This window comes from Cygnus atratus, chromosome 15 (assembly GCF_013377495.2).
Source record: "Cygnus atratus isolate AKBS03 ecotype Queensland, Australia chromosome 15, CAtr_DNAZoo_HiC_assembly, whole genome shotgun sequence".
Classification (NCBI taxonomy): domain Eukaryota; kingdom Metazoa; phylum Chordata; class Aves; order Anseriformes; family Anatidae; genus Cygnus; species Cygnus atratus.
This window is the reverse complement of record NC_066376.1, coordinates 8,818,944-8,843,943: the sequence shown is the minus strand read 5'-3', so window position 1 is coordinate 8,843,943 and position 25,000 is coordinate 8,818,944. Positions and strand designations below refer to the sequence as shown.

Genomic DNA, 25,000 nt, shown 5'->3' with positions numbered 1-25,000 from the left:
GCCGCCCCGTCCCGCTCATCCCATTGGCCACCCGGCGCCTCCGCATTGGGACAGCGGGGCTGTCAGTCAGAGGCGGCGTCTGCTGGTTGCCATGGGAAAGGGGAACGCGAGAAGGGGGGCGGGGGGTGGGGAGGGCAGTGCTTAGGGGGCGGGGGCTGCTGAAGGGGCGGCCGCGCACCGCGGCTGGGCGGGAAGCGGCTGAGGGGGCCGGCCCGCCTCACCACAGCCAACGCTACAAGGGGGAAAAATAAATCTATAAAACCCCACAGCGTCAACGGAACTTTTCTTAAAAATAAGTCAGCCATTGGGTTTAAAAAGAAGACTCATTTATTACACGTTAATTTCTTAGAAATGAAGACAGAGAACATAACAAAACATTCCATAAAAAGAACATGGTATCTCGTCAACTACCAGTGTCCTGACAGAAATTTCAAGTTATGTACGCATTCTTTACACAAGTTCTTGAGAAGAACAATCTTTAAATAATAGTAGGCTACCTAGAAACAGTATTCTGAGTCACACAGCTCCGTCACCTCAATTAACTAAGAATTTAAAGGATACTGCCATATAAGTTTCTGAATGCTGTATTTTTAACTACAAATAGCATAACTCTCAAATATTCACAGTTTAGAACAAGAAGAGCAGGCTTCAAGACATCTGTACACGAATGAAGGCAAATAATAAAGCCTTACACATGTTAAAAAAGGCTACTCTATGCCCATGAGACTGGCAGCGAGGACACCCCTTGGTGACCTGACAGCTGCCGGTTTCTCCCTACTCACAGTGTTTAGGCAGAACTCTCCTCTGCTGGTTTTCTCTAAACCATTTTATCTAGTGTTCAACTGGCCTTACTATCTCAGAGCAAAATAAATATCAAAGTCTCTCTAAAAATTTACAAAGCTGATTTCAAACCCATTACATGTTTCTTCTCCTATGGACTATTTCAAAATGCTGACATTAAGTCACTTTGCTTTGGTTTTATAAGATAAGTGAGTAGGAAACATGTAAAATCACACTTCTCCCCTCACCAGTTCTTAAAGCATAATTCATAAAAACAGTACAAACTTTTTTAAAAAGTTTCAGTTCTGATTACATTTTACCAGAAACACCTGAAAAAAAACAGGTACTTATCATAAACCTTAACAACCTTGAAATTGCAGCACCAGTAAGTGTCCTACTGTACAATTTTTGGTGAGGTCTAACACAGTACAAATAAGCAACATTCCAGTCTTGGAAACTTTAAGGCCTACTAGCATAATCAACATGAAGAACGTTAAGTATTCATGACAGAGAATGCAGTGCCACAGTGCCAGTCAGCTTCGCAGTTTTCACATTATGCCAATGTTCTCTTCTTACCTAGTGATTCCAGGAGTGTCAGGAAGTCAAGTTCTTCTGGCTTTTTGTGGTTTTCAAGTACACTTCTGAGCTTCTGTTATTTTTCTGATTAGGAACAACTTGTCACGACTCTCCTGGAAAGACAAAGTACACTCTAGATAAAAAGAAGTACAAGTTACCTATATACAGCTTATTTCTTTATTAGGAATAAATTGGTGCTCTCACTACATGGTACTCTAATTAGCAATTAACAACACTCCCTCACCTGCCTAAACAATTTTAAGTTTACAATGGTTTTGAATTCATTTACCTCACATTAACAGTTCTGCTTTGGGTCTAGTAGAAACATCTGACGTACCCAAAATCTTTGAAACTGTACTTCCAAGAAGCCTAACAACAGTGAGCAAACAAAAATAAAAAGCAAGAGCAGCAAGGCTTTTGCTCCTAAATCCATTATGCTCTTCAAAAATCTCTCTCCAGCACACTGTTTTTCTAAGGACAGATTGTTCAGTGTCATATCTAAAAGAAGCACTTCGCAAAACCCAGATTCTTCCTTAAGAAAGTGAGCAATAGTAAAAAGGTTAGATTTGGACTAGAGCAGTTTGCAAACACTATCAAACTGGTAGATGGCAACATATTTTGATGATGGCAAATAAGTATATCTATGCTAGTAACATTTTCCAGAAGACTAGTTAGTCGTGATTTGCTCCACCTTGAGTACCTATTGCAAGTAGTGCTGGGACCCACACTCAGGAGTAAGACTGGATGTGACAAAATAGAAATATAGGCCTGGAGAGAAGGGTAGTGAATTAGGTGATTGTGACAGTAGAGAAGGAAACAGAGACAGAGGTTGTATAAGATGGTGGAACAGACAGGAGCCACAAGGTCGAGGTTCTAGTTTGGCAGGAAAATACATGCATATGGGTAGATTTAAGCAAGACAACAGATAAAGAACAGTGACACCACTTCTTAGAGGCTACAGTTGCAGCTAATAGCTAAGCAAACCAACTCGACTGAAAAATGCTTCTGTACTTCAGTTATTTTTCCCTTGTAACCTGTAAAACATTCTTCACTGCCTGTCCAAACACCAGATATCCAGAACACTTTGAAAACTGTTGTTCCTCTGCATGCCTGATTACTGATACAACAAGGAAAATTTTAGGGGCACAGAAAAGATAGTAGGTCAAATCTTACCATAACCAGTTGTTCCCTCAGCTGCTCAACCACTCTTCTATGGGCTCCAGCCAAGGCAATAAAATAGAACATAATAAGGCTGCGAACAACAAACCAACATTATACCTTAGCATCATACAAAACAGAATTGATCAGACAAAGGCTGTTGTGGATCAGAGGAGATATTGTTTTGTCCATATGAGAAAAATACTGGGGAAATAAAAATAAATAAAAATAAACACAGAGCTGGGTTAGGTAGGGCATAGCTCTGCTCAAAATCACCTGTGAGATATTTGTGTTGTCTGGGACAGAGCTCTAGGAGATGTAGAGGCAGGGCCTCTACCAGATTTTACAGGTTGTGTTCAGACAGACCCAAACACACACAAAAAAGGGGACTCGATTTTTCCTGTGTACACAGCAACAGGTTCAATTCAGGAGAACATATTCAGGAGAAAAGGCTGGGTGGAGTCTGAGATAAATTGCATGGTTTCTCAAGTATAGAAGTTGAAGAAAATACTTGAAAACAGTCAGATTAAACTGAAATGAAAAAAAAATCAATTTAAACACAAGAAAACAAACAAGCAAAAACCGTATTACAGCAAGAGCAACCAAACACTGGAAAAGGTTGCTCAGAGAGCTTGTAGAGTCTCGCCTTTTAGCAACATTCAAAACCCAACTGAACAAAGTACCTGACAAACATGAATAAATGGCAAAGACAAAAGAGCTGATGCTTCATACGGGCTTTGATGCCTTTGACTGCAGATGGACAATATGGTCCAATAATTGTTTGGTATCAGTTCAGTAAGGAAGGAAATGAACCATGCAGCTGCATGACTAGATCAGGTCTTCTCACTACTCACCAGATAACCATAAAAAAGGGTACTGCAAAGGCTTCTGATGCTATGCCATTAAGGACCTTCTGTAGACCTGTTGGAAACCCGAGTATTGTATCTGGAACAACTGCCCATGAAGTGTTAAAATTCCTGAATGGCCCACATGCCTTAGAGGAGGGGATACTGTCAAAAAAAAAAAAAAAAAAAAAAAAAAAACAGAACAGAAAGGAGATGCTACACCAAAACGTAAAGACAAAATAATCCAACACAAGCCCAGCACCTTGTTGCCGATGGGGTAAAAGCGTACTTCATCTTAAACCCAGTAACCTTTGTTTATATGGACTACATAATAATTTGATTTCATTATATGCAAGTGTATTTTATTCTAATTTATCATTACAAGTGTATGTGGTGTCTGTTTTCTAGGGAAATTACAACCTTAAAGCAAATACCAACTTCGTAGAAGTTAAATTGCCACTTACTGTGCTATGCTGATTCCCAAAGGGATAAAAGCCAAGACGAGCCCAATCAACAGCACTACCAAGAAGAAAAAATTGGAACTCGATGCTCTGATAGGCCTACCTGGAGGCTTTCGCGTATGTATCAAGCTGATCTGGAGAGGAAAAGGGAGCAAGACTGTTGCCAGGTACATCCGTCTACATACATGCAAATATACCTCCCCCACCAACTCTATTCTCCCATCTTCAAATACACTACCAGCTAGCAGGTAACCATCATTCCTTTGATGGACTGAGAAGGGATAAGACAAAAATGATTTACATTCTAGTATAAATCATCATCTCCTGTTTTGTGGAAGGGTTTGATCCAGAGAGCCTCACACACTTGCACAGAGCCAAATGACATCAGACATATGGTATATGATCTATGGCGCAGCCTTTAGTTTTGATCTGCTAGAGCTTCATTGAATATCTCCCCTCTTGTCAAAATTAATGAGATCGATATGAAATTGTTGCACAGAAGGAGATGTCTAATCATAGAGCAAAGCTTCTGATACACTGAAATCACATCTCGTATCTAATACATCTTCCATTTCCCATTTTGCTTCCAAATTTGTAGCAGCTTGGCAAAATCTTGTTCAAGTTCAAAGCTCTGTTGACAGTAAACACTTTTTTGCAATGATTTGTTATATATTATTACCTTTATAATAAAAAGATATTCTTTTAAAAAATATATAATGAATTATATTGATGATGTAGTCATTAAGGTGCTGTTTTGCTTGATCTCAAAGGAAAATTCTACCTTGTCTTAAAAGCAAAAAACCACACAGAAAATGGAATTCTATTACCTCATTTCCAATATACTGCATCCTTGTTTTTTTGTTTTGTTTTTAAGGTTTTGTTTGCTTTAAATCACCTAAATATCTGTATTGAAAACCAAACAAACAAAACAAAAAACAAACCACAGATGTGCTGCTCAATTTTATTTACCACACACCTTCATTACCTTTTTAACGTAAAAGATGATGAAGTATTTTATAGTTGCTATTGCAGGAAGAAGTGGTGAAAAGAAGGTTCCAATCCAGCAGATAGTCTGTCCGTAAATGATTTCCAGGACGTTGTCAGAAATCCCAAATTCCTGCAAACCACACCACTGAACTGGCTTCCACGAGCAATGAGTAACTAATAACCTAAAAACAAACAAAACAAACATAATTAGTTCTAGAGCTTAGCTGTATTCTAACACATCTGTAATATCTGGAATACAGAAATTTAGCATTAAAGCATTAGACCACACAACATAAAAATGTGTAAAGAAGATTCAAATATCAAAAACTACTTCCATCTGAACAGCAAACAAGTACTCAAGTCACCAGAAATATGTTTTATTTTAAATTTTGTAATTGAGTTAGAAATATAGGGAATTAATAACTGAAAAAAGAAACATTTCATAAATCATTTTTGCAAAAGCATGCCCAAAAGGCAGAGATACTTACATCCTAGGAAAGTCCATAAAAAGTGTCACAGCAAGAATTATCATGAAATCAAATATCAACAGCTTATACATTTCTTGCCCAACTGCAGACTCCCAGCACTATAAAAGCAAGTCAGGAAAAAACAGGATTATAAGTCTAATAACAAGTGGGGAAAAAAAGATCTGTCAATCACTACAGCAACACACTTTTCAGTCAGAAAAAAACAATAAAGTTCAAGTTGTATTAATTGCATTTCTAGAGTGTTTGTTTTCAGAGCTTCCAAGCCATGCTTTTTGTCTGTTTTTGAAGACAGACAATTTGTCTTATTGAAGCAAAAAGACAGTAACACAACCGTCTCCAAAACACAGCTACCTCAAATAAACTTCATGTCAGTCAGAAAGTCTGAGATAAAAAACCTGTCACTGGAATAAGATAATCGGAGTTTTAGACAAATGGAAGTTGTATGAGAATTGTACTGGTTTGCATTAAGCAGTAAGAAGCAGCACTAAGTACAACACGAATGACAACCTCAAGTCCAAATCTGAATACCTCAAAACAGGCAAGTCTCATGGAAAAAGAATCTTTGTTTTTAATCATCTGAACTTGTGAATAAAGATAAATCTGCTTACAGGATAAAGTTCATAATTGTATCCACAGGCCTTACAGCTGTCATTGGCACAGTGGATCTGACTCCACAGTGAGAACAAGAGAACACCAATATTGGCCAACCGCACAAAGACACACCTGGAAGAAAAGCAAAACCCAATTTTAAACGTACCAAAACACAGCCATTCTGGCACCTGACTCAATTTGCATAGGAGCCCAACAAAGCTGCACAGAGCCCAGAATGCGAGAGCTTTAATAGAATAACCAAGCAGATAAAGCTTGCTTTCTTTAGTAACAGGCTAAATCACTTTTCACCTTCAGGATACAGTCCCTTAGTTACTTTTCACAGTATTGCTCATAGATCAGTCCTTTAAGTTGTTGTTCTTCAACCCACAGTGGGCTGCTATTCTCTCAAGTACACTTTGAGAGGCCAGACGACAACTCTGTGTGCAGCATTTTCCTCTTAGGTGGCTTCAGGCCTTCACAGACAATAAGCCACATCAGAAATAAAAAACACAGGGGCCTGACCAGAGTTCAGATGCTTCAGTCTGGATCTTACCACCTTAAGCTGCCAAATTCCAGTTCTTCATACTGTCACTTTAAGGTATCTTTTATCCCCAAACTTTTAACTTCTGCCTTGAGCTGCTGTACAGCACGAGTGAAGCTGGTTGCTCTGCACACACAACTGCTCATCCAGGGAGCTGCTGCACATAAAGCAGTGTGAATTGACAGCTCTGCAGCCAGCACTTTCCTAGTAATTTCCCTACGAACTTTCAGATTGTTGAAGATGTCCAGATTACACAACTAAATGGAACAGAGAGAAACTTGGACACTAAATGGCTGCACTGTACTGTCACCAAAGAGGAGATTGTTTCCAGATTTTAAATAAAAGCTTCCAATGAAACTTAAGTCAAACAATGCCTGCTTGGCTTACAGTGCCCAGGCCCTCCATTGCAGGGAGTCCAACCTCTCTGTGTCTTGATACTGGAATGTTTACAATATCTCTAACCTCTCAAGAACAAGTTGTTCAAACATCCCAGGCTACATAAAACCATCTTTACCTCAACAGTGTCAGCTTGATTTCAAAGGCTGGTGAGTAATCTTCAAATCTGATCAGAATTGAAAAGATCTGAGGAGCAACGAAGTTGGCCAACGTGATCACCATTGAAGGCAAATACTGAACTAAGAGATTAGTCTGCAAGTTCGTACTGCTGCTGTTCTGTACAAGAAGAGATGAGAGAAAGATGACGCTACATGCACAGATACATTTCTGACATTGTGTTCCTTTCAGATACCTACCCAGAACTCAGGTAGCACCTTTTTTGTCTTCAGCTTCCTCCTATATTTAGAACAAGCCTGACCACTGCCGTTTCTGCAGTTTGCTGCTACACACCCTTGCTTTCTTCTTCCTTCCTTCTGCTATGAATATTTTAGTGCTTCCCCAAAGCTTCTGTTGGAAGAGGCTGTTTTCACCAAGGCTTGCATCTGGCCATATCGCCTAGCCTAGCACTAAATCTAACAGCTTTTAGACCTATGCCAAAATGCCAACACTTTTCAAGTTATTCTTACAGGTGCCAAGCAGCTCCCCAACTTTCCCGTCATTTTAACAAGCTACTCTACCTAATAATTTAGGCAAAGTCAAGATATTAACCCTTATACATAAAGCTCCATTTCTATTAGGATCCTTTAACCCTGGGGTCCTACAGAGAACTCAGATACTGTTGTGAAACTGTTAAACTGCTGGTTGCTCATGCTGTTCTGCTTCTGAATCACTCTTCCTATTTGTTTGTCCTGCCAGGGATGAACATGCTATCAACTGTATTCCTTACACTACTGATGCAAGAACCTTTTCTTCTGCAAAGCGCTCCCTGCTCCAAGACTTCCTGTCTCACCACACAACTGTAACTCAAGCCACAATACAGATCATAATCTTTGCTCTCCCTTTCCCTTACTGTTTGTTTTTGCAGCTGAACAGTGAACCAGATCAAGAAACTGACCATAATGAAGTTTGTTTTGACCCAGTTCCCTGAGTCAGATCACTGCCCAGACACACAAATGGTTGTATAGCAGATCACAGATGTGAGAACAGTTACATGGCAAGGAAAGTGAGGGTTGCTTTTCCTTTCAGCTGCTTCCAAGGCACTCGAGACAGAAGCCTTTGTATCAAAGGAAGACATCATTGTGTTTTTTCTTGCACATGCTTCTTGATCCTTCTCACTCTCTGCTACTAGTAAGTATAGGCCTTTTAGGAAGCAAGTGTTTTCAGATCCATTACGTGAAAGGTGCTATATTAAGATACTTGACTCTTTCACGACACTTCCTCTTACTCTAATCACCAAACTCAATTGAATCTGTCCTAAGGTCATGTCTGATACTTACATTGGACTTCTCTTGAGAGAAGACAGTTGCTCTATAAATAGAGTAAAAACATCCCGATAAAACTGCAAGAACAATTATATTTAGAAATATTCTCAGAGAGTAGATGCGTAGCTTTTCTTTCATTGTCCTGTCGGCTATTTTTCGTTTAATTCTTTCTTCCTCCAAGTCTGTCTACAAACAAAAGAAAAATAATGCGTCATTTTTTGATGCAGCATATAACTTTTGACACCATATCTTCTACCTCTGGGATGTTCTGCCTCTGTGATATGCAAATCTACAGCCTGTTCTAGGAGGGTCACTCCACAGCCTGCCCAAATGGACTGAACTGAGAATGCCTATTCATTGCCACAAACATGTCCACGCAGGAATGGGAGCTCCCTGTGGGAGCCCAGCGTGGTTTGTCTCCTCAGTCTGGGGGCCCTGTAGCCAAAGACAAGCATCCTGTAATCCTATTACCTCTACTGTATTAGTAACGTATCTTCTTGATAAAGACAACTTGTCTATTGTGAGAGACTGGTCTCAGATAGCCTGGTGCTAAACTCTGAAACAGGCCGGCCCTCTCATCTCCATAAGGTAAGTTATGACTCAAACTTGTTCTACTCTGTGAAGGACAAGTGGAAGCTGACACAGAGAAAAACAAGCCCAGCCTGGAGAAGCTAGTCAAGTAAACTTTGTATGTTTCATCTTAACTCGTGAAAATGGAGTACTGCCTGTGAAGGCAACATAACCTGGACAAAAACAAGTTATCCAGGTATTTTCTGAGGACTCATTTCCTTCAAACAGTACTTCAAACAAAACAAAAATTTAACAAAGAAACAGAACTTCAAATATTTCCTTCAAACAAAAGGGACAAACTTTTTTGTTTTGTTCTTGGTGGTGGTGGTTGGTTGTTTTTTTAAGATATGAGTTATTGAGGCAAAAATGCAGTAAGAGCCTGCCTGGCTCTGGCTGGAAGATTTAAAAAACAAAAACAAAACTCTGAAGACGGCAACTGAACTTTACAGGAGAGGAAAGCAACTCACTGTAATTTATGAAATCAATAATTATAGCTTTGTGGCTTGAGGTGGAAATATTTTTTTTAGAGGTCACTGTTTCACTACACAAACCTCCGCTTCCAGTGTACAGATGGGAAAGAAAAAAAAGGTAACTGTTTTCACCAAAAAAGCCTTTCAGAGCTCTCTACAGATATTTGGGAAATTTATTAGCTCCCTCAGTGTTTTGAATGTGCACGTGTGTCAAAGACAACTAGTGAAAAAATTTTAGCATCTTCTCATGACAACAATGCACTGAATTTGTGAAGTATCCCTTCTGAATGTCATTCCTCTCATAACAACTGCCTACCACATTGCAGACTTACAATCCAACATATTCAAACTGACTCCCGACAGTAAAAGTTTTTTTTTTGCCCACAACTAGAATAGCTTTTCCTGTTTCATTACGTAGAAACTAACACAGGAAGCATGGTTGGAGTGTGAGGAAGAGGCAGATAAACAGCAAACAGGTTTGGCTTCAGTCCCCAGTGAATGGGGGAAGGGCCTTCAACGTCGGTACCAACTCTTGTCATGTTACACCACAGTTCTAGCTACCTAGAAAGCATGCAAGAGGATGTGGTTCCCTGGTTCCCAGTGTAAACTCCTTCAATCTTTCTTATCCTTATTCCATTACCTACACAATTACACACCTCTCTTTTTAGTCATCCAAATTATATTAAACAGTAATTGTAAAAAAAATTCAGTAGATTCTCACTTGGAGCTCGTACTGCAAGCTGCGATGTTTTAGCCGTGCTGCGTTTAGATCTGTAATGCAGAAGTCCCAGCCTGCAAAGACCTTGTTACAGTAGCTCTGAAACTGATCTTCATCATGCACCAAACTCTGCTTAAATCCTGACACAGACCTAAGGGAAAACACAACGTTACTTCATTCATTAAAGACATATTTTAGCCATGGGGAACAAAAATAACCCAAAACACAAAAACCCTACAGCTCAAGAAACCTAGCTGAAAGACTAAACAATTCCCTACGAGAAACCAGGCACATTTGTATTGTATCACTGAGTTTCTTAGAAAATTTCAGCGTGTGGTTCTGCAGCAAACAAAGTCAACTGAGGCTAACGCAGATTAATTCACTGTGCCGTTTAGCCACGGTCATACTTTCTCTTTTTACATATATAAAATATTGTTGGAGTTGTGTTCTCCCTTACTCCCCATTTCAACTCCCCAAAAAACAGACAAAGGCTACTGCGGTGTTGCAACCTCAAAAGATTCTCCATTTCCATATAAAACTGTTCTGTAATTCAGTGTTCCCTACAAGCAAGAACGCAATGTAAATTGTGCAACACATAGCAGTAAATGAAGTATACCAACATCTTCACCTTTTTATTATCCAGACAAGACTTAGTGCAAGGTAGGCAAATGTAGTCAGCAGGTATGCTAGTGGTAAGTTGTATCTCATGATACTGAGCAACGCAGCATCTATTGTGTAATAGCCATAAAACAAACTTGTTGTTTCCAGGAATCCCTGTGAGAAAATGCAAAGAACAGTTAAAAAAGAATTTATAACAGTAGCAACAACTGCTCGGCTCAATCCAACCTGGTTTGAACCAAGCGTTTTGTACATTTAAAATTTCTGTTGGGGCCACAAGCAAGCTACAACAGTCTGTAGCTTCTAAATACTGACATGCCTCTAACTGTCATGTGGACGCTACATACTTAAAATCCCTCCCCTGTCCAATCAAACAACACTGTGACAGGGACACTAACAAGCTACAGAAAGCATAAAAGGAGGTATGCTCTAGATCATGTAACATTTAACAACTGGGAAAGAGAGCACAGGCTGCAGTGTGCAATGACGCTTGACACTCAGTAAAAATCTGTTTAAAAATGCCCTTCTCACAGGTAAGGGATAAATGCTAATTTTACCCAGTGATGCCTATGCCTTAACATTTTTCAAAATTATCAAAGCACCATTCCTTAAGTAAAATATTTTTGTGTTTTACATGTTATGTGAAACTTAAAGGAAAAAAAATGAAATTACTTACAGTTCCAGTGAGCAAATCTTTGAGGTAAGTATAGAAGTAAACAAGTCCCTTATTACCACTAGGTGTATAAACTGTGCAGAGAGAGTCTGTTAAAAGAAAGGCAGGAAAAGTCACTCTAGTAGTAATGCCCACCAAACTGCAAGACCAAGTTAATTCAAGGATGACATGTTCTTACAGGAAACAAACAAAAACAACACAATATTTCTCTGTCCTGGTGGGTGAGGGAAAAGCTAAAGGCATACGGAAATCTTACAAGCAGCAGTACATAGAGAAGATGTTTACCTGTGCTCTTTGGAGAAATTTTAGCAAAACTACTGTTGAAAATTCCATATTTAGAGATGACAGTGGGAAGGGTAACAAAACCAAACATCAGGATAAATATTAAAAAATTCAGCAGGACCAGAAAACGGAGGAAGGAGAAGTAGGACTGGATGCCAGTACCAAATTTCCCTGGGAATAAAAGAAGCATGTGTATCACTAATTAAGATGATAAAGATCACTGAAAATTACAGATTAGAATTTCAGTTACACTAACAATAATAATAATAATATAACAGTAGTAAAGAAACATTACTAAAGCCAGTTTTAAGCACTGTGGGATTTTAGAAATAGAAAAGGCAATGTGACTTTTTAATCACTTTCACCATTATATTTCGATCTAGCCCATTTTATACAGTTAACACTTTCTCATCACCAGTAATAAGAGAAGCAGGTAACCGTTTAACCCATACAGGTACATCTGACATGTAAAACCACTAATAAAAGAGCAAGTTGAAAGAGGAGAAACCAAAAGAAGGTGAATACCTTCTATGCTGTGAATATCATGCCGCCAAAGCTGCAAGTAAGATAACGATTCCTTGATATCCTTGAGGACTTTTTTCCATGATTTACTACTAGTTCTTTTCCACTGATTCCATCCAGATAAATATTTTATATCGGCCTGCTGATAATCCCTAAGAAACAAGAAATACAATTACTGAGCACAAGAAATACTTTTTCATTGCATGTAAGAGGACCTAGTGCAGCGGAGCCTGCCTGGAGCCTTCAGAGGGATATCGCAGTGCTAGCAGCTGGAGTAACGTACACTAGCTGCCCCCATTTGTTCCTCTTCTTCACTGTGTTAACAGGTTAATTCAAACATAGCAAGTCCTCTCATAGAAAACACTTGCCTCTCCTAGAAAAAATAATCAACTTGACAATAGGACAACACAGAAAAAACGCGTAGCTGTAGTTCCTGGCAGGATCTTTGAGAAGTCGGTGTCAACAATCTCATATTCACAAATGGCTGGAAAAGGAAGAGAAAATTCTTCAAAACTAACCAGTATATCATTACTAAGTTGCTCTTAAAATTTTTATCTCTATAAGTTATTTACCTTCCCTCTTTTCATGTTATAAATGCACTAGAAAATTAATCTTTTTGTTAGAAAAATCAAGAAATCAAGAGATTTCAAAATCAGAATGAAGGTCAAAACATGTTGTGGAAAAAAATAGTTTTAAAAAAAACTTATCTAGAGCTATGAATAGGTTTAAATATTACATTTAGGTTTTATCGTTTTAATTTTTACACATTTCAGTGCATAATGTAAAACAAATGTTTTAAAAATGATTAACTTTTACTGATTCTGTTTTCCTAAAATTCACTGTAAACTGCTAACTCAATGACTTTGAAAAATTGTTTCTTTGCCAAATATGTACAGGTGTAAACCACTCTAAGAATAAGCTCCAAACAAATGTCAAAGATGACCACAAATTGTCTACAATTTTTGGTGATTTTTCAATAACTCCTCATAGATTTTTATACAATCTGTGTATACATTTTCAGTTTAAAAACTGCTACATAGCCAGCAACAGTGTCAAGGAGAATTCTGAGTGGCTCACTGTTTGCATTTTGTTCTTTATTTTAAGAAACCTTAAAAACAGACAGCCCCCCAGAAACATAGCTTGAAAACTGATTTGTTTGCAACAAATGCTGTTCCAAAGTCTGACACCCCTGAAGGGGGTGCAGGCACCCCTGCAGCAGTTAAATACCCATGAGGAAGGAGCACTAGAGCAGAAGACAAAGGCTCTGATTTTTTAATAGTTTGTACACAACCACTGCGTAAGTGGCCACTGCATAAGTGACTCACTGAACAACAGCGTACTGTGTCAAGACCACAGCTACTGCCACATGTGTTCTATGTTGACGTGGTTTCCATAACTTAAGGTGATATTAATTTCATTCCACTCAGCTGAACGTGAAATTAGGATTTGGATAGAAAACCTGATTAAACCCTGCTTGCAGCAATCAAAAAAGCAGCAGATGATCTCATTTTTAAGTGTAAATACTCGCAAAAGGTTTCATTGTATGGAAACTACAGGCTACAGCATGCAATGTTTTAAACAAACACTTCACAGAACAATCTGGCTTGTGTTTGCTTTGCATTTTAAATGCAGGCGTGGGCTGCATATTCATTCCAGACATTGAGTATTCAGCATTTATTATATCAAGCATTTTGTGTTGGCAGCTGCTGCACAATACACACACAATTACTGATCTGCGGAGGAGCCAAGGAGCCCCACCAGAATCCCATGGTGTTAGAAACTTGTAAACAAGCTCAGGACATCCCAACTCCATTGCTAACAAGCACCATGGCCACAGAACTGCAGTTCGTTTTTAATTGAGGAATCAAGCTTTATAAACTCAACTTTAAATAAAATTTGGCGTATGGAGAACGTTCCTTTATCATGATCTAGATCTTCTGCAGCTCCTTGTGTTCCATCTGCAGGGTTAAGCTTTACTCCAGAGGCAGGCTGCAAGAGCTGTTACCCAGGTCCAGCCACCCCTACCTGGTCCTTCCCATTTCCAGCTGCTCTTGCAAGCAATAGTTCTCTGTGGCGCATCTGTTTGTACTTTCACCTCTCCCAAGCTCATGACCACAACTACCAAGCACCTGATCTAAAGGTCCAAATGTGCCTAGACAGTAATGTTGTAAAACCAAGTAATGGACTCTCTCCCCAGAAGAGCTTTCAGGCTAGCAGCAGGACAGGAGACGACAGGTTACAAGCAGAGACACAGGCAGGGCAAAGCACACAACCTCTGGCTGAGGGTTACCGCCAGAGGACAGGAACTGCTCATGGCAGAGAACAAAAAAGAAGGGGTGAGGAAAAGAAAAGGTCTCAAAACACTCTTTCCAGGCATAATGAGACACATCAAGGAAAGCACGGTGTATTTGAGAAAACTGCCAACGGGACTGAGGAACAGCAGCAGACAGAGCAGAAAGGGAAGGGGCTAACCCTACTGACAGATGACCCTTAAAAGGGCAAGACAACAGAAGGAAGTGAATCGTTTCAGAAGCCAGAAACATGCTTGTCTGCAGCAGGTAATGCGCAGTTCTGACTGTTTTCTTCCAGCTCAGCGGGTCAAATGCTCCTTAATGCCAGCTAAGAGTCCCCAGTCACACCTCCGCAGGTGAGGATGTGACAGGGAGCCCTGTCTTGTGAGGGAAGAGCCTGGGGGACTTATTTTCAAAGCCGTACCCCACAGGGCCAACTAAACCCCATTCTATTTTTGTCTCCCATCATACGTGTGTTACACATATTTAACAGCGTGTAACTTTTAAAAAACTCAAAAAACGCGTGAAGACTAACCTTAACCTCCTCTTCTCCGCGATGCTCAAGGCGTGCTCCCTCACGGGGCGAGCGGCCAGCTCGGCTCCCTCGGGCTGCGGCCCCCGCGCCTCTCCAGCTCGGGGCCCCACCGAGCCCTGCGGGTCCTGGCCGCCCGCGGGGCCGGCCCGGCGCCTCAGCACGGAGCGGTAGCTGGGCAGCTCCTGCAGGAAATCCGCAGGTGCCGCGGCGTGCGCCTCCTCGGGGAAAAAGATCTCTGCGGGACGGAGGAAGCACGGCGGTGAGGAGCAGAGCTCGCTCAAAACATGGCACCCGGCCGGCAAGCCGGGAGGGCAGCCCTGTTACAGCCTCCGGCACCCCGGGGCGCTGAGGGGGGACGGGGGCAGCGCTGCTCCCTCACCCCGCTCCCTCAGCTCCCCGCTCCCTCACCACGGGCGCCCGCCGCCGCTCCGTCCCCACGCAGCCCTCACCCGTCCCGGCCACGCGCGGTGCCCGCCCGCCCCGTCCCGTCCCCGCTCCCTCACCGCCTCGGCCGCTGGGGCCGTCCGGCCCCCAGCCCGGCAGCTCTCCGGCAGCCCCGAACCCGCTCATCGCCTTCCCGGGGCCGCCCCAGCCCGGCGCTGCCGTTTCCGGGCGCTGCGGCGTCGTGAGGCGAAGGCTGCCGCGGGGCCGGGGCCGCTGGCGGGGCGGGGGCGAGGCTCCCCGCTCTGGGCCGCCTCTGTGGGGCGCCTCGCCCGAAGGGGGCGCCCTCAGGCTGGGCTGCGGGGGTCTGAGAGCTGAGGTTGGGGTCGTTCACGTCCCCGTCCCCATCCCCGTCCCCGTCCCCGTCCCTGTCCTTGTCCCCAAGCGAGCGGCTGTCCCCGGCTGAGGGCAGGGGGTGGCAGCGGCGGGGGGCTTCTCCTCACGTCCCCCGCCCGGCGGAGCCCCGCGGTGTGAGGAGAGCGGCTGAGGAGAGGGGGCTCAGCACCGTGGCTGAGGTATCGGGCTTCCCTCCCTCCTCGGCATCACTTTGGATGTTGAAAAGAAGGATTTCAGACTTTGGGGCATTAAAGTCTTTTTATTCCTCATACCCAAGGCTTACTTTAAAAATCACATGAAGAAACACACGGCATATAGACACTAATAAAAACCTTTTTTTGGAGTGAAGTGAGGCCCAAGCACCCCATGAGTGAGGGCAAGGCTGAGGCGCATTGGCTTGGAGATGGGTTTTGTTTACATGTCTTCTGTTACTGGTACATGACAGAGCGAGGTGCAGTAAAAACTCCTTTAAAAATGATATTTGGTCAAGTCCTGTCAGATCATATGGCTCAACTCCCTACCTTGTTTGCAGGAATTCTTACCTTTGGTGTGAAAATACCGTGTATGTGAGGAAAAGTGTTAAGTAAAATGAAACCTACAGTAGTTTCAACAGTACTATGTGAGAAAAAGTAAGCAAAGCGTTTCTGGCATTTCTTACTGTATTTTACTGGTAGTTAAACAGATAACTGGATTTTTCTGAATATTCCTCATCCACTTCCTGCAGTAGCTGTTAAGAAGAATCATCGTTAGGTTTCAGGTTGATGAATCAGACGTAAATAAGGAGATATTTTTAACTTCTCTCACCTATGCGTCATCACGTCAGGTATGTGATCTTCAAATTGATTTATTAGCAAGAAGAATCTATATGACTACATCACTTTTCATAATAAAACCATAAAATGTTAATGATAAAACTGTAAGCTGACATCTAAATGTACTCAAAGTAATTTAGGTGTACATGTTTATGATTAATAAGTTGATGTATTACTTGCAGAGGAAAAAAGATACAGAGAATACTGAGATGTAATTAAAGCACAGTGACTTCCTTATTGCACTGAACTACTTTTCAGAAAAACATTTTGTAGATGTTCATGTTTTCATGCTGGTATATCAGTCTACAATATAACTAATATTGTCAATATTGCTTTTTGGTTTTATTCCTTTTCTTACCCCTAAGAATAAAAAGCAGAAAGGTAATATACTTGCTGATTAATAAGATTACCTTTCTGAAATGCTGTGGGGTAGAAAAGTGTTGGGTTAATGACCCTGTAAGAACAAATTTAAATAAAGATTGTACAAATTGAAACAAGATTAACTTTCCCAGGAATTTTGTGAGAACATTCTCTATTCTTTCGTTTTCACTAGAGAAAGCTTTTTAGGTACTTGGCAATGTTTCAGTTAATTTTGAGGATCACAGCAATTTTAGGTGTGAGAACAGGAAGAGCAGCACGCTGAGGAGATGTGAGCGGGTTATAGAGCTGGAGTCTGTCAGTCACACAGGGAGTGCAGCAGCTTCTTCTCTCGTGTTATTTGTCCAGTGTACCCTGTTCACAAAAGCAGTAGTTTTTAGTCCATGCTGAGCACAGAAGCCAGTGCCATATACTATTTCCCACAGTGCTGGAGATCCAACTGCCTCATTTAGCAACAGCACGTTTCCAGGACATTTTTTCCTTCATATTCCTCTTCATAATGCCACAGCTTAAAATGGCTACTAAAGGTTCACAAAAGTTCTTAGTGAGTGTTTAATTCTGGGGCTTCTTGTGTTCAACTACCCTGTGTTTTCTCTGTGGTCTGTGCCACATGCAGGCAGCTCCCGGATCAGTACAGGAGATCTACAGACAGGTCCTCTGCAGTCACGTCAGGAATGTTGCTTTGGGCAAAACATAAAGCAGGACCAGGAAACTTCACCTAACTCTATGTTGAATGCACCTGGTACAGGATAGACATATTTTACCCAGTTTAGGAGCTGGAAAAGCACCATCCATTCGGTAAAAGTGATCCTCAGGCATTACAACAGCACAGCTTCTGAACATGGAGCAAATTGGTTTGTTACTGATTCCCCAGTGGCTGGTAAGGGCATCTTTAGTCAAAAAAAAAAAAAAAAAAAAAAAAAAAAAAAAAAAACAGAGAGGTATGTATCATGCTAAAGGTGAAGAAACTCTGTATGTTCCATACAGAGTTCAGCAACGTGAGGCTAGTATGAAATCCCCCACCCAGAAGCTGCTAAGTACTGCCAGCTTTAGTGTGAACTCACTATTTTTTTTTTTTTACCACTAGATGAGCCTTCCTGCAATACAGGTAAAGATGCAAGGTCAAGATTTTTCTTTATCTCTGCTCTACAAATGATTAATCCAACAATCAATCCAACATCACGGGTCTGGAACTAATTACTTTCTGTTCCTTTGTTGTGTTGCTATTGTGATCCGAGCCAACAGCAAGGCACGCGTTAACTCCTGGAGGGAAGGCGAGTGCCTGGGAGATCAGCTGGAAATCAAGTGACGTGTTCTGTACCAGGTAAGGCAAAAAAACGATCGTTTTGCTCCTTCCCTCTCCGTAAGCCTCAGGAGCAGGACTTCACTGGAGGCGGTCCGGGGCTGCAGGAAGAGCCGGCAGGGTGTGGGACCCAGGTGCCTGCTGTGGGACGTGGGGTGGCTGGCAGCATGTGAGGGGTCGGGGCTGCGCTGGGGTTTCAGTGGAGGCAGCCTGGGGAGCCCCCAGGGGACCCTCAGAGCCTTGCAGCTGCTCTCCGATGGTGGGGCTGGGCGGTGGTTTCTCTGTGCACCTTGAGCTGGAGGAGTCACCTGAACGGCCAGACAGCTGGCTGCAGTTTTCTAGGCTCACTGTTATTGTAGAGGGATATAAGTCTGAAGGCTGGGCTGCATGTGTGCTTGGGGATGTGCCCGGCTTCTGCAAGGTGGGAGGTGAGCAGCCACCTGGAGTGGTGTCCTCACCTTGGTGGCAGCCCAATTATGTGGCACCTCGCAGCTTCAGCTCCCCGTTTGTCACTTAAGAGCTTCTGCTGGCTTCAGCTGGAAGGGTCGATCCCATAGGGGATTGCCACAGCAATTTTCAGCCTTCCCTGATGTGTTCAGCGTGATGGGGTGTGCCACGCACCAGTCTGTGAGGGGTTGCACCAGTCGTGCTGCGATCACCAGCTTGCAGCGTAACGTCTGCTCTTGCTAGGTGCAGCTTGTGATTTGGAGGCTGCTAGCTAATGAATGGATGTGGCACTGCATTTTCTGAACAGCAGGTTGCAATTTTCGTAAATTGTAGAAGGTAAAGGGAAGTCTTTTTTTGTTTGGTTTGGTGTTGGTTTTGGTTTTGTTGTTGTTAAAGAGGCAGGGCAATCTCCCATTTAAGATTCATGTTCTTTGTGGTCTAGCATTCTGTAACACCCTCAAAACACACAGACTTACTACTTAAACATCGCTCTCTTTTCCTTCAGTCCCAGCATTACTTTTTTTTTTTCCTCTTTATCCCAAACCTACAAAGGTTTAAACTCTTCCATGCAGAAGATTACATCCAAAGCCCAATCTTTACATCCAAGATTCATTGCTAAACCTCTGTTCCTTCGAAACAGTCTTTGTTAAGCAAACTGCAAGGAGTCAGTTGTACTGGGTTGAGGCTGTGCTAACTTCTGCTTCCACTGACCTTGTGTCACCACAGTCTCCTCTGCCACTCATGGGACTCAGTGGCCTGATCCTTTTCCATGTAGTAGTGTTATACACCAGTGTATAACTGAAGCTGTGCTCAAGAATGATGGCTCAGATGTGAGTGCTATGTGAGTCCCTGCCCACGTAAAACAGCCCGACACAGGACAAAGATAGCAGCAGACTTCTGTACTAAGCAATGTAATGGAAATTGCGTCCTGTTTTGGCCTAGCACAAAGCAATCAATTATTTTCCTTTATTCTTTTTTTCTCCCTCATATTCTCACCTCTTTTTTTTTTTTTTTCTAGAGTAAACTTGTGGGACACGCATATGCTGGGAGGTCTTTTTTTCTTGCCATGAAAGTGGTGAGGTGTTGTGGTGTTGCTCTATCGGCTGACATAACAGGCACTAGCACTTTGTGGAGATGTCCCTGTTCATAAATTTGTGAAAAAGACTCTAACTGTGACTTGTATAGTCCGTAGCTTCTGTATGTTCACTGAGGAGTAGAGCCCTAATGTACTGACGTGTTACACTGTATTCTAATTTAGCTTCGCTTTGTCTGAAAAAAAAGGTAGTTTATACAAAATTAATTGTACAGCAATTTGAAAACTGCATGTAAGGCTTTTGAAGAGCTAGGAGAAAGCTGTGATGGAACTGACTCTGCTCTGCTCACTGGTTCTTCCCAGATGTTTTCTAGCTTCTTAGCTGACTTGCTAGAATATGGTGAATAGCTTTTGTTTTCCCTCAGGGTCATCATAAGTGCTAGCTGTGTAAATAGGATGAGATGACAATATCCTAACAGGAAGTTAAGCTAAAAATTACAAACAGAACGATAGCTTTTTGTCAGATCAACAAAATTGTGTGTCTTCAAAACACTGTTTTGACTTAAAATGACTGTATGTGTAGTTTTCGTAAGGTGAACTTGTAAATGAGACTCCTGTAACTGATACTGCTCATTAAAGTATGATCTGAAGGTTGCATTTAAACATAATAGGTGTCCATTACACGTACAGAATAAACGAGGCAAAACATTGGAACTGTTGTAATCTGTATCTCTTGCCTCTAATACTCTAATAGATCAGGTGTGATAGGCTGTCTTTCCATGGAAAGCAGTAAAGTCAATTCCAAACAGGTGCTCTTGCAAATTACTTCCTTTTTTATTTTTTTTTTATTTTTTGTAACTAGACATTTCCTTCAGATCTGAGTAGCTGGTAGTGTTGGTTTGTAGACAGACTTAACAAACTTGTTTTGCAAAGCAAGATTTAGTCCTCATATGCAAAGAAGGTGATAGTTTGTAGTTAGGAAATTTAGTCACAAGACTGACTTGCACAGGTATGAAGTGATGCTTGCCTTAGACTTTTTTTTTTTCGTGATAATGATCAGACAATGAGCTAGGTAAAGTTTTTCAAGTGTCACAAAAATAATGCAGAGTTCTGTTCACAGTTTCTTATTCTTGCTAATCTTTCCTCTGTCTGCCAGGTATACTGTTTTTACTCTTTAGTTCCCTATTCTAATTTTAGTAGTTAGGTACATCCCTGATTTCTCCTCTTCACCCAACGCTTAGGTTTCCCAATGGATTAAGCTGGCTACTTGAGGTAAGAAAATAAAAGCAACAGAGCATCAAAGCACAAGAGATTTACTGTCAAAAGGATCTCTTAAGAGGGTTAGATAATACAATTAGATAATACAAAATCATCACTGTATGTGCTTCAGTCCATAACAGTTGTGATTGTGTGAGCCCTTTTAGGTGGAGGAGCAGGTATTTGTGTGCTAGATCAGGGAGAGTACTTTGAAGTACCCGAGTTTTAATCCATTTCCATTAAGCAAAAATTTTGAAGTGTGTGCCAAGTTCTCGAGACACTTAACTGGACACAGAAATTAAACTATATGCTGTAATATTTTTTTTTAATGTTTCAGGAGCATGTTTATTGTAAAGGCATTTAAACTCAGATAGAGCTGTAGAATCCTGCTTGAGACCTGCAAACATTAAGTAGCTGTCGGTCCTTCTCCAAAAGCCTTATCTAAGCAACCACAGATGATAGAATTAGATTAACTTGCGAACAAAATGAACAGGATGAAAACGTTGTAGTGTTACTATATTTTGGGGTAGGAAGAAATAACAAGAAGACTACTAAATGGGAAGGACAAGGCAACCCAGTGAGCAGGTAAAAAATGGATATGCAGCAGATAAGAAGCTGAGCTCGTTGGGCTGAAGCTGTAGCTGGAAACATTGGGAGCAGTCAGCTGACAGCAGAGATAGTCCAGCAGTAGGATGTCCCCATGTCAGACAGACACTGTTCTGCCTGCTCCTGCCAGCCTGCCCAGCCTCTCTGCACCCTGCTCCCCCCCATCAAGAAGAGATAGAGGGGACAAAGAGAATGGGATCTGTATTCTGGTAGGGAGCGTTGAACTATAGGACTAGGAAATACCTTCCTTTGTGAGCTTGAAGTTCAACAAGGTGTTGGGAGAGGTAACAGCGTTGTGACAGTAATGGTGATGCTGTCACCCTTCCCTTCCCATTTTTCTTACCTGTAATTTGACTCTGCAGTGGTAAACAAATGAGTCTTTGCTGCTACTACATCTCTTTCACTGGGAAAATCTTTGGTAGCCGAGGCATGGTTTGCATTACTGAAACTGACTGAAGCTCTACCATAATAAAGCTCTGTTACTGTCTGTTGTGACCACAACAAAAACACAATAGAAAGCCAGTAAGAGGTGGCACTTGTCAGTGCAGACCAGGTACTTTGGCAATATGCATAAAAGCTAACCTTCACTTCCCTGTATAATTCACACTTATTTCATTGCTAATAGGTCGATTTAAGATCCTGTTTTCTCAAATGGAGTGCTTGTTTAGCTCACAGGCTCTTTAGATTTCTGAGAGACTTCCTAGTTTGTTGCAGCTGCCTTGAAACTGTTGGGGTAGAGATGGTGGAAGAGTAGCGGTTAGTACCAGACCCTTGTTACTGATGCAACATGTAATCTAATTTTAACTCCAATCTGACTCTCAAGCTTACTTTTCACTTCGAGAAATCAATCTGATGTTCAGTTTGAAGCTGTGTGGAACATGTTAGACAGGAGAGGGGTTCATGAATAAAAATAACATATATAATGGGGAAGTACCGTTCAGTTCTAGCCTACAAAATTGAAAGATCTTTATGCTAAAGGAACACATTCCACCATATGAATCATTTTTTCCATGAATTCTATTCCCTTCATTCATCACTGTTAGGTAAACTATGATGTAGTTCCGCAACTTACCGTTTGCATTTGTCTACAAGATTTGCACAAGTAGAATTTACTTTGTGTAATCCTTGTTATTGAGAGATTACAGGTAAATGACTCGAAGGTGTAGATGGCTTTCCTGAAACTTGATACCAGGACAAAGTGTAGTTAGCAAGACAGTCACGTTTGTTTGATTAATATTCTAAAAGAGGATTAGTGCCTATAGCAGTGAATTACCCGAACAGGAATAGGTGAAAGTAACCTGGAATATTTTGTCATGGCTGTTGGTTTGTGACGTGACAGCAGTTATTTTTTTCTGGGAATCGATCCAGAAGCGCGAGTTTGCATTGCTTGGAGTTTCCTGTTCTCTATCATTACAGAGTGTGTTGAATGATTTAAGCGGAAAGCACCCTTTCTCCACCTATCCTGTACCTTTCTTACGTATCTTTGATTCTTAAGCCCACTGACCTTAAACCCTTCTGTTCTCCAGAGGGAGAGCACAAGATTTGTTTAGTTGTTTGCCAAAGTACAAAATGTCATCCAAAAAATAGATGCCACACTGAAAAGGTTTGTCAAGCTCCTGCTTTCTTTTCTTGATACATAACCTTTGTTCTCCAGCTATTTTATTTATTTTTTCCTTCTGGAAAATAATTTTTTCAAGGGGAACGTAAGTCTAAACCTCATAGCTGTTTCTGGAGCTATGGTTCACTGGATCCAGTCATAGGTCAAAGAGAAGGAGATGATTTAGCTTCATACGTGCTTCTTTTTTACGTGCTTCTGGTTCCTTCCAACAAACTACACCTGATCAGAAATTTATAAACTGCCAGTGTATCGAACCACAAACCAAAACAATAATGTATGTACCTGATTTGATAGGAAAAGTTTCTCATGGTCTTTGGGCATGGGATGGAGGAAGAGGGTGGATTGGTGTGCTGTGTGTACACCCTCTCTGTGCTACCTGTGTAACCCTGGCATGCCACTTGTACACGCTTAGCATGCATGCACACACACACCTCCATCCCACTCTGCAGCACAGTGTGCACCAGATATCACAATAATCTTTGGGAAAGTACAGCCTCAGACAAAAAACATGGGTTATGCATGTTCTAGCTTGCTCTAAATGCCATTCAAGGTTTAGGATCTAATATTCTCAGCTAGCAAGAGAAAAATCTCTAGTTTTTGCAGGAGCAAACTGCAAAAATTTGAATGTCTCAGCATTCATGGGGAATTTATTTAAAATCCTCTAAGCTTCAGGAGTGCAGAAAAAACAGTGTTGTTTCACGTGCTGAATTCCTTCTTAGACTGTAAATGTCTCTGTGGATTTTTGCAGAAATCTTGGCATAAAGTGCATCTTTTAACTCAAAGGAAACAAAGTGGATAATGATGGAGCCCATGGACTGTCTGTCTTGGGCTTATTTGGGTGTTTTTGCAAGCCTAAGGTCTAGAGGTCTTCACAAGAAGTAAGAGAAAGAAGTAATGGATGTATTTTTTAGTCATGCTGATCTGTTTCCTCTGATTGGGTGTATTTTAGTGGGCTGGTTGGTGTAGCTGGGTGATGCTTACTACCAGAACAGAGCGCTTCTGGGTAGTGCTGGTTCTACAGAACCTACGTTTATCTGTCTGAATGTTTGATCTCTCTACAGTTTGAACGAAGACCAGGCAAGCTGATGAGCTGGTTAGATATGTGCTCAACTCTCCAGCTGCCTTGCTGGCAAGCTTCCCAGCTTTCCGGATGGCTGAAACCGAGAGTTTGGCTTCCTGGGAAACCAGTGTATTTTGGGGCACTCTTCAAAGGGAGTTGTCTGAGAGAGTTGTCTCAGAATTTTCTTCCTCTCAGAAAGGCATCTTTTCTTAGTTAGCTTTCCATTACAGTTTGAAATGCTAAATGTTCTTAGAGAGGGAAATTTAGTTTTCCAGGCAAATTCTTGCAGAAGGCCATCATCTTCTTCTTCAAAAATTGTGTTTCTATGCTTTTTGATGGAGTGTAAGGACAGAACATGCTAATTCCCGAATAGTTTGTATAAAACTCCATATATATTGTAAGCTAGTTCTCAAAAGCTCATCAGGGGCTAAGTGGTTTTCTGTCAAAGAAAGCTTAGCTCTCAGGACATTAAAACTTGCCATGACTTTTCATGTAAGACTCTTACATTTCCTGGAGTGATTGTTGGTTTTCTTTGGGGATAGGGGGAGGAGACTCTGCTTGTTACTTGTCTGATTACATGTGAATCTCACCCTGTCTCAGTAGGTTTTTGCCTGAAAAATACAAGTTTCACCAAGGGAAGGCTGTGTTTACAGTTTCTTGTTGGCAGGGATCAAAGTCCATTATTTACAGAAGCCAAGGGTGATAGAGCACATACCAATTGCCTGGTGTGCTTTTTTTTTTTAACTGAATAATTGCTGAAGATGTGGGCATCATTAAAACATGCTG

At 41.5% G+C, this 25,000-nt stretch overlaps 1 protein-coding gene across 3 annotated transcripts; it reads right to left on the bottom strand.

Moving 5' to 3' along the window:
- Positions 1 to 306: 306 nt before the first annotated feature.
- TMC7 (transmembrane channel like 7) lies at positions 307 to 15,527 on the bottom strand. 3 transcript variants are annotated; one of them, XM_035549012.2, is made up of 16 exons: positions 15,427 to 15,527; positions 14,924 to 15,158; positions 12,101 to 12,249; positions 11,579 to 11,746; positions 11,297 to 11,382; positions 10,631 to 10,776; positions 10,006 to 10,153; positions 8,260 to 8,430; positions 6,942 to 7,099; positions 5,904 to 6,018; positions 5,296 to 5,393; positions 4,806 to 4,989; positions 3,824 to 3,954; positions 3,369 to 3,524; positions 2,530 to 2,608; positions 307 to 1,469 (listed from the first exon to the last, which is right to left on the bottom strand). In XM_035549012.2, the coding sequence occupies exons 1-16, from the start codon at positions 15,491 to 15,493 to the stop codon at positions 1,410 to 1,412; spliced, it is 2,151 nt and encodes a 716-aa protein (XP_035404905.1). In that variant the 5' UTR covers positions 15,494 to 15,527; the 3' UTR covers positions 307 to 1,409. The 3 variants fall into 3 exon arrangements, with proteins under 3 accessions (XP_035404905.1, XP_035404906.1, XP_035404907.1); XM_035549013.2 differs by having other exon boundaries at positions 378 to 1,469; positions 6,942 to 7,057; XM_035549014.2 differs by lacking the exons at positions 5,904 to 6,018; positions 6,942 to 7,099 and having other exon boundaries at positions 378 to 1,469.
- Positions 15,528 to 25,000: the final 9,473 nt, after the last annotated feature.

Coding starts and splice junctions, on each gene's coding strand:
- TMC7 (XM_035549012.2), bottom strand. CDS start 15,493: ATGAGCGGGTTCGGGGCTGCCGGAGAGCTGCCGGGCTGGGGGCCGGAC. Junction 10,154..10,630: donor CTTGTCTGGATAATAAAAAG/GTGAAGATGTTG, acceptor GTTTTCCCTTAG/GTCTGTGTCAGGATTTAAGC. Junction 2,609..3,368: donor CCCTTTTTTATGGTTATCTG/GTGAGTAGTGAG, acceptor TGTTGTTCGCAG/CCTTATTATGTTCTATTTTA.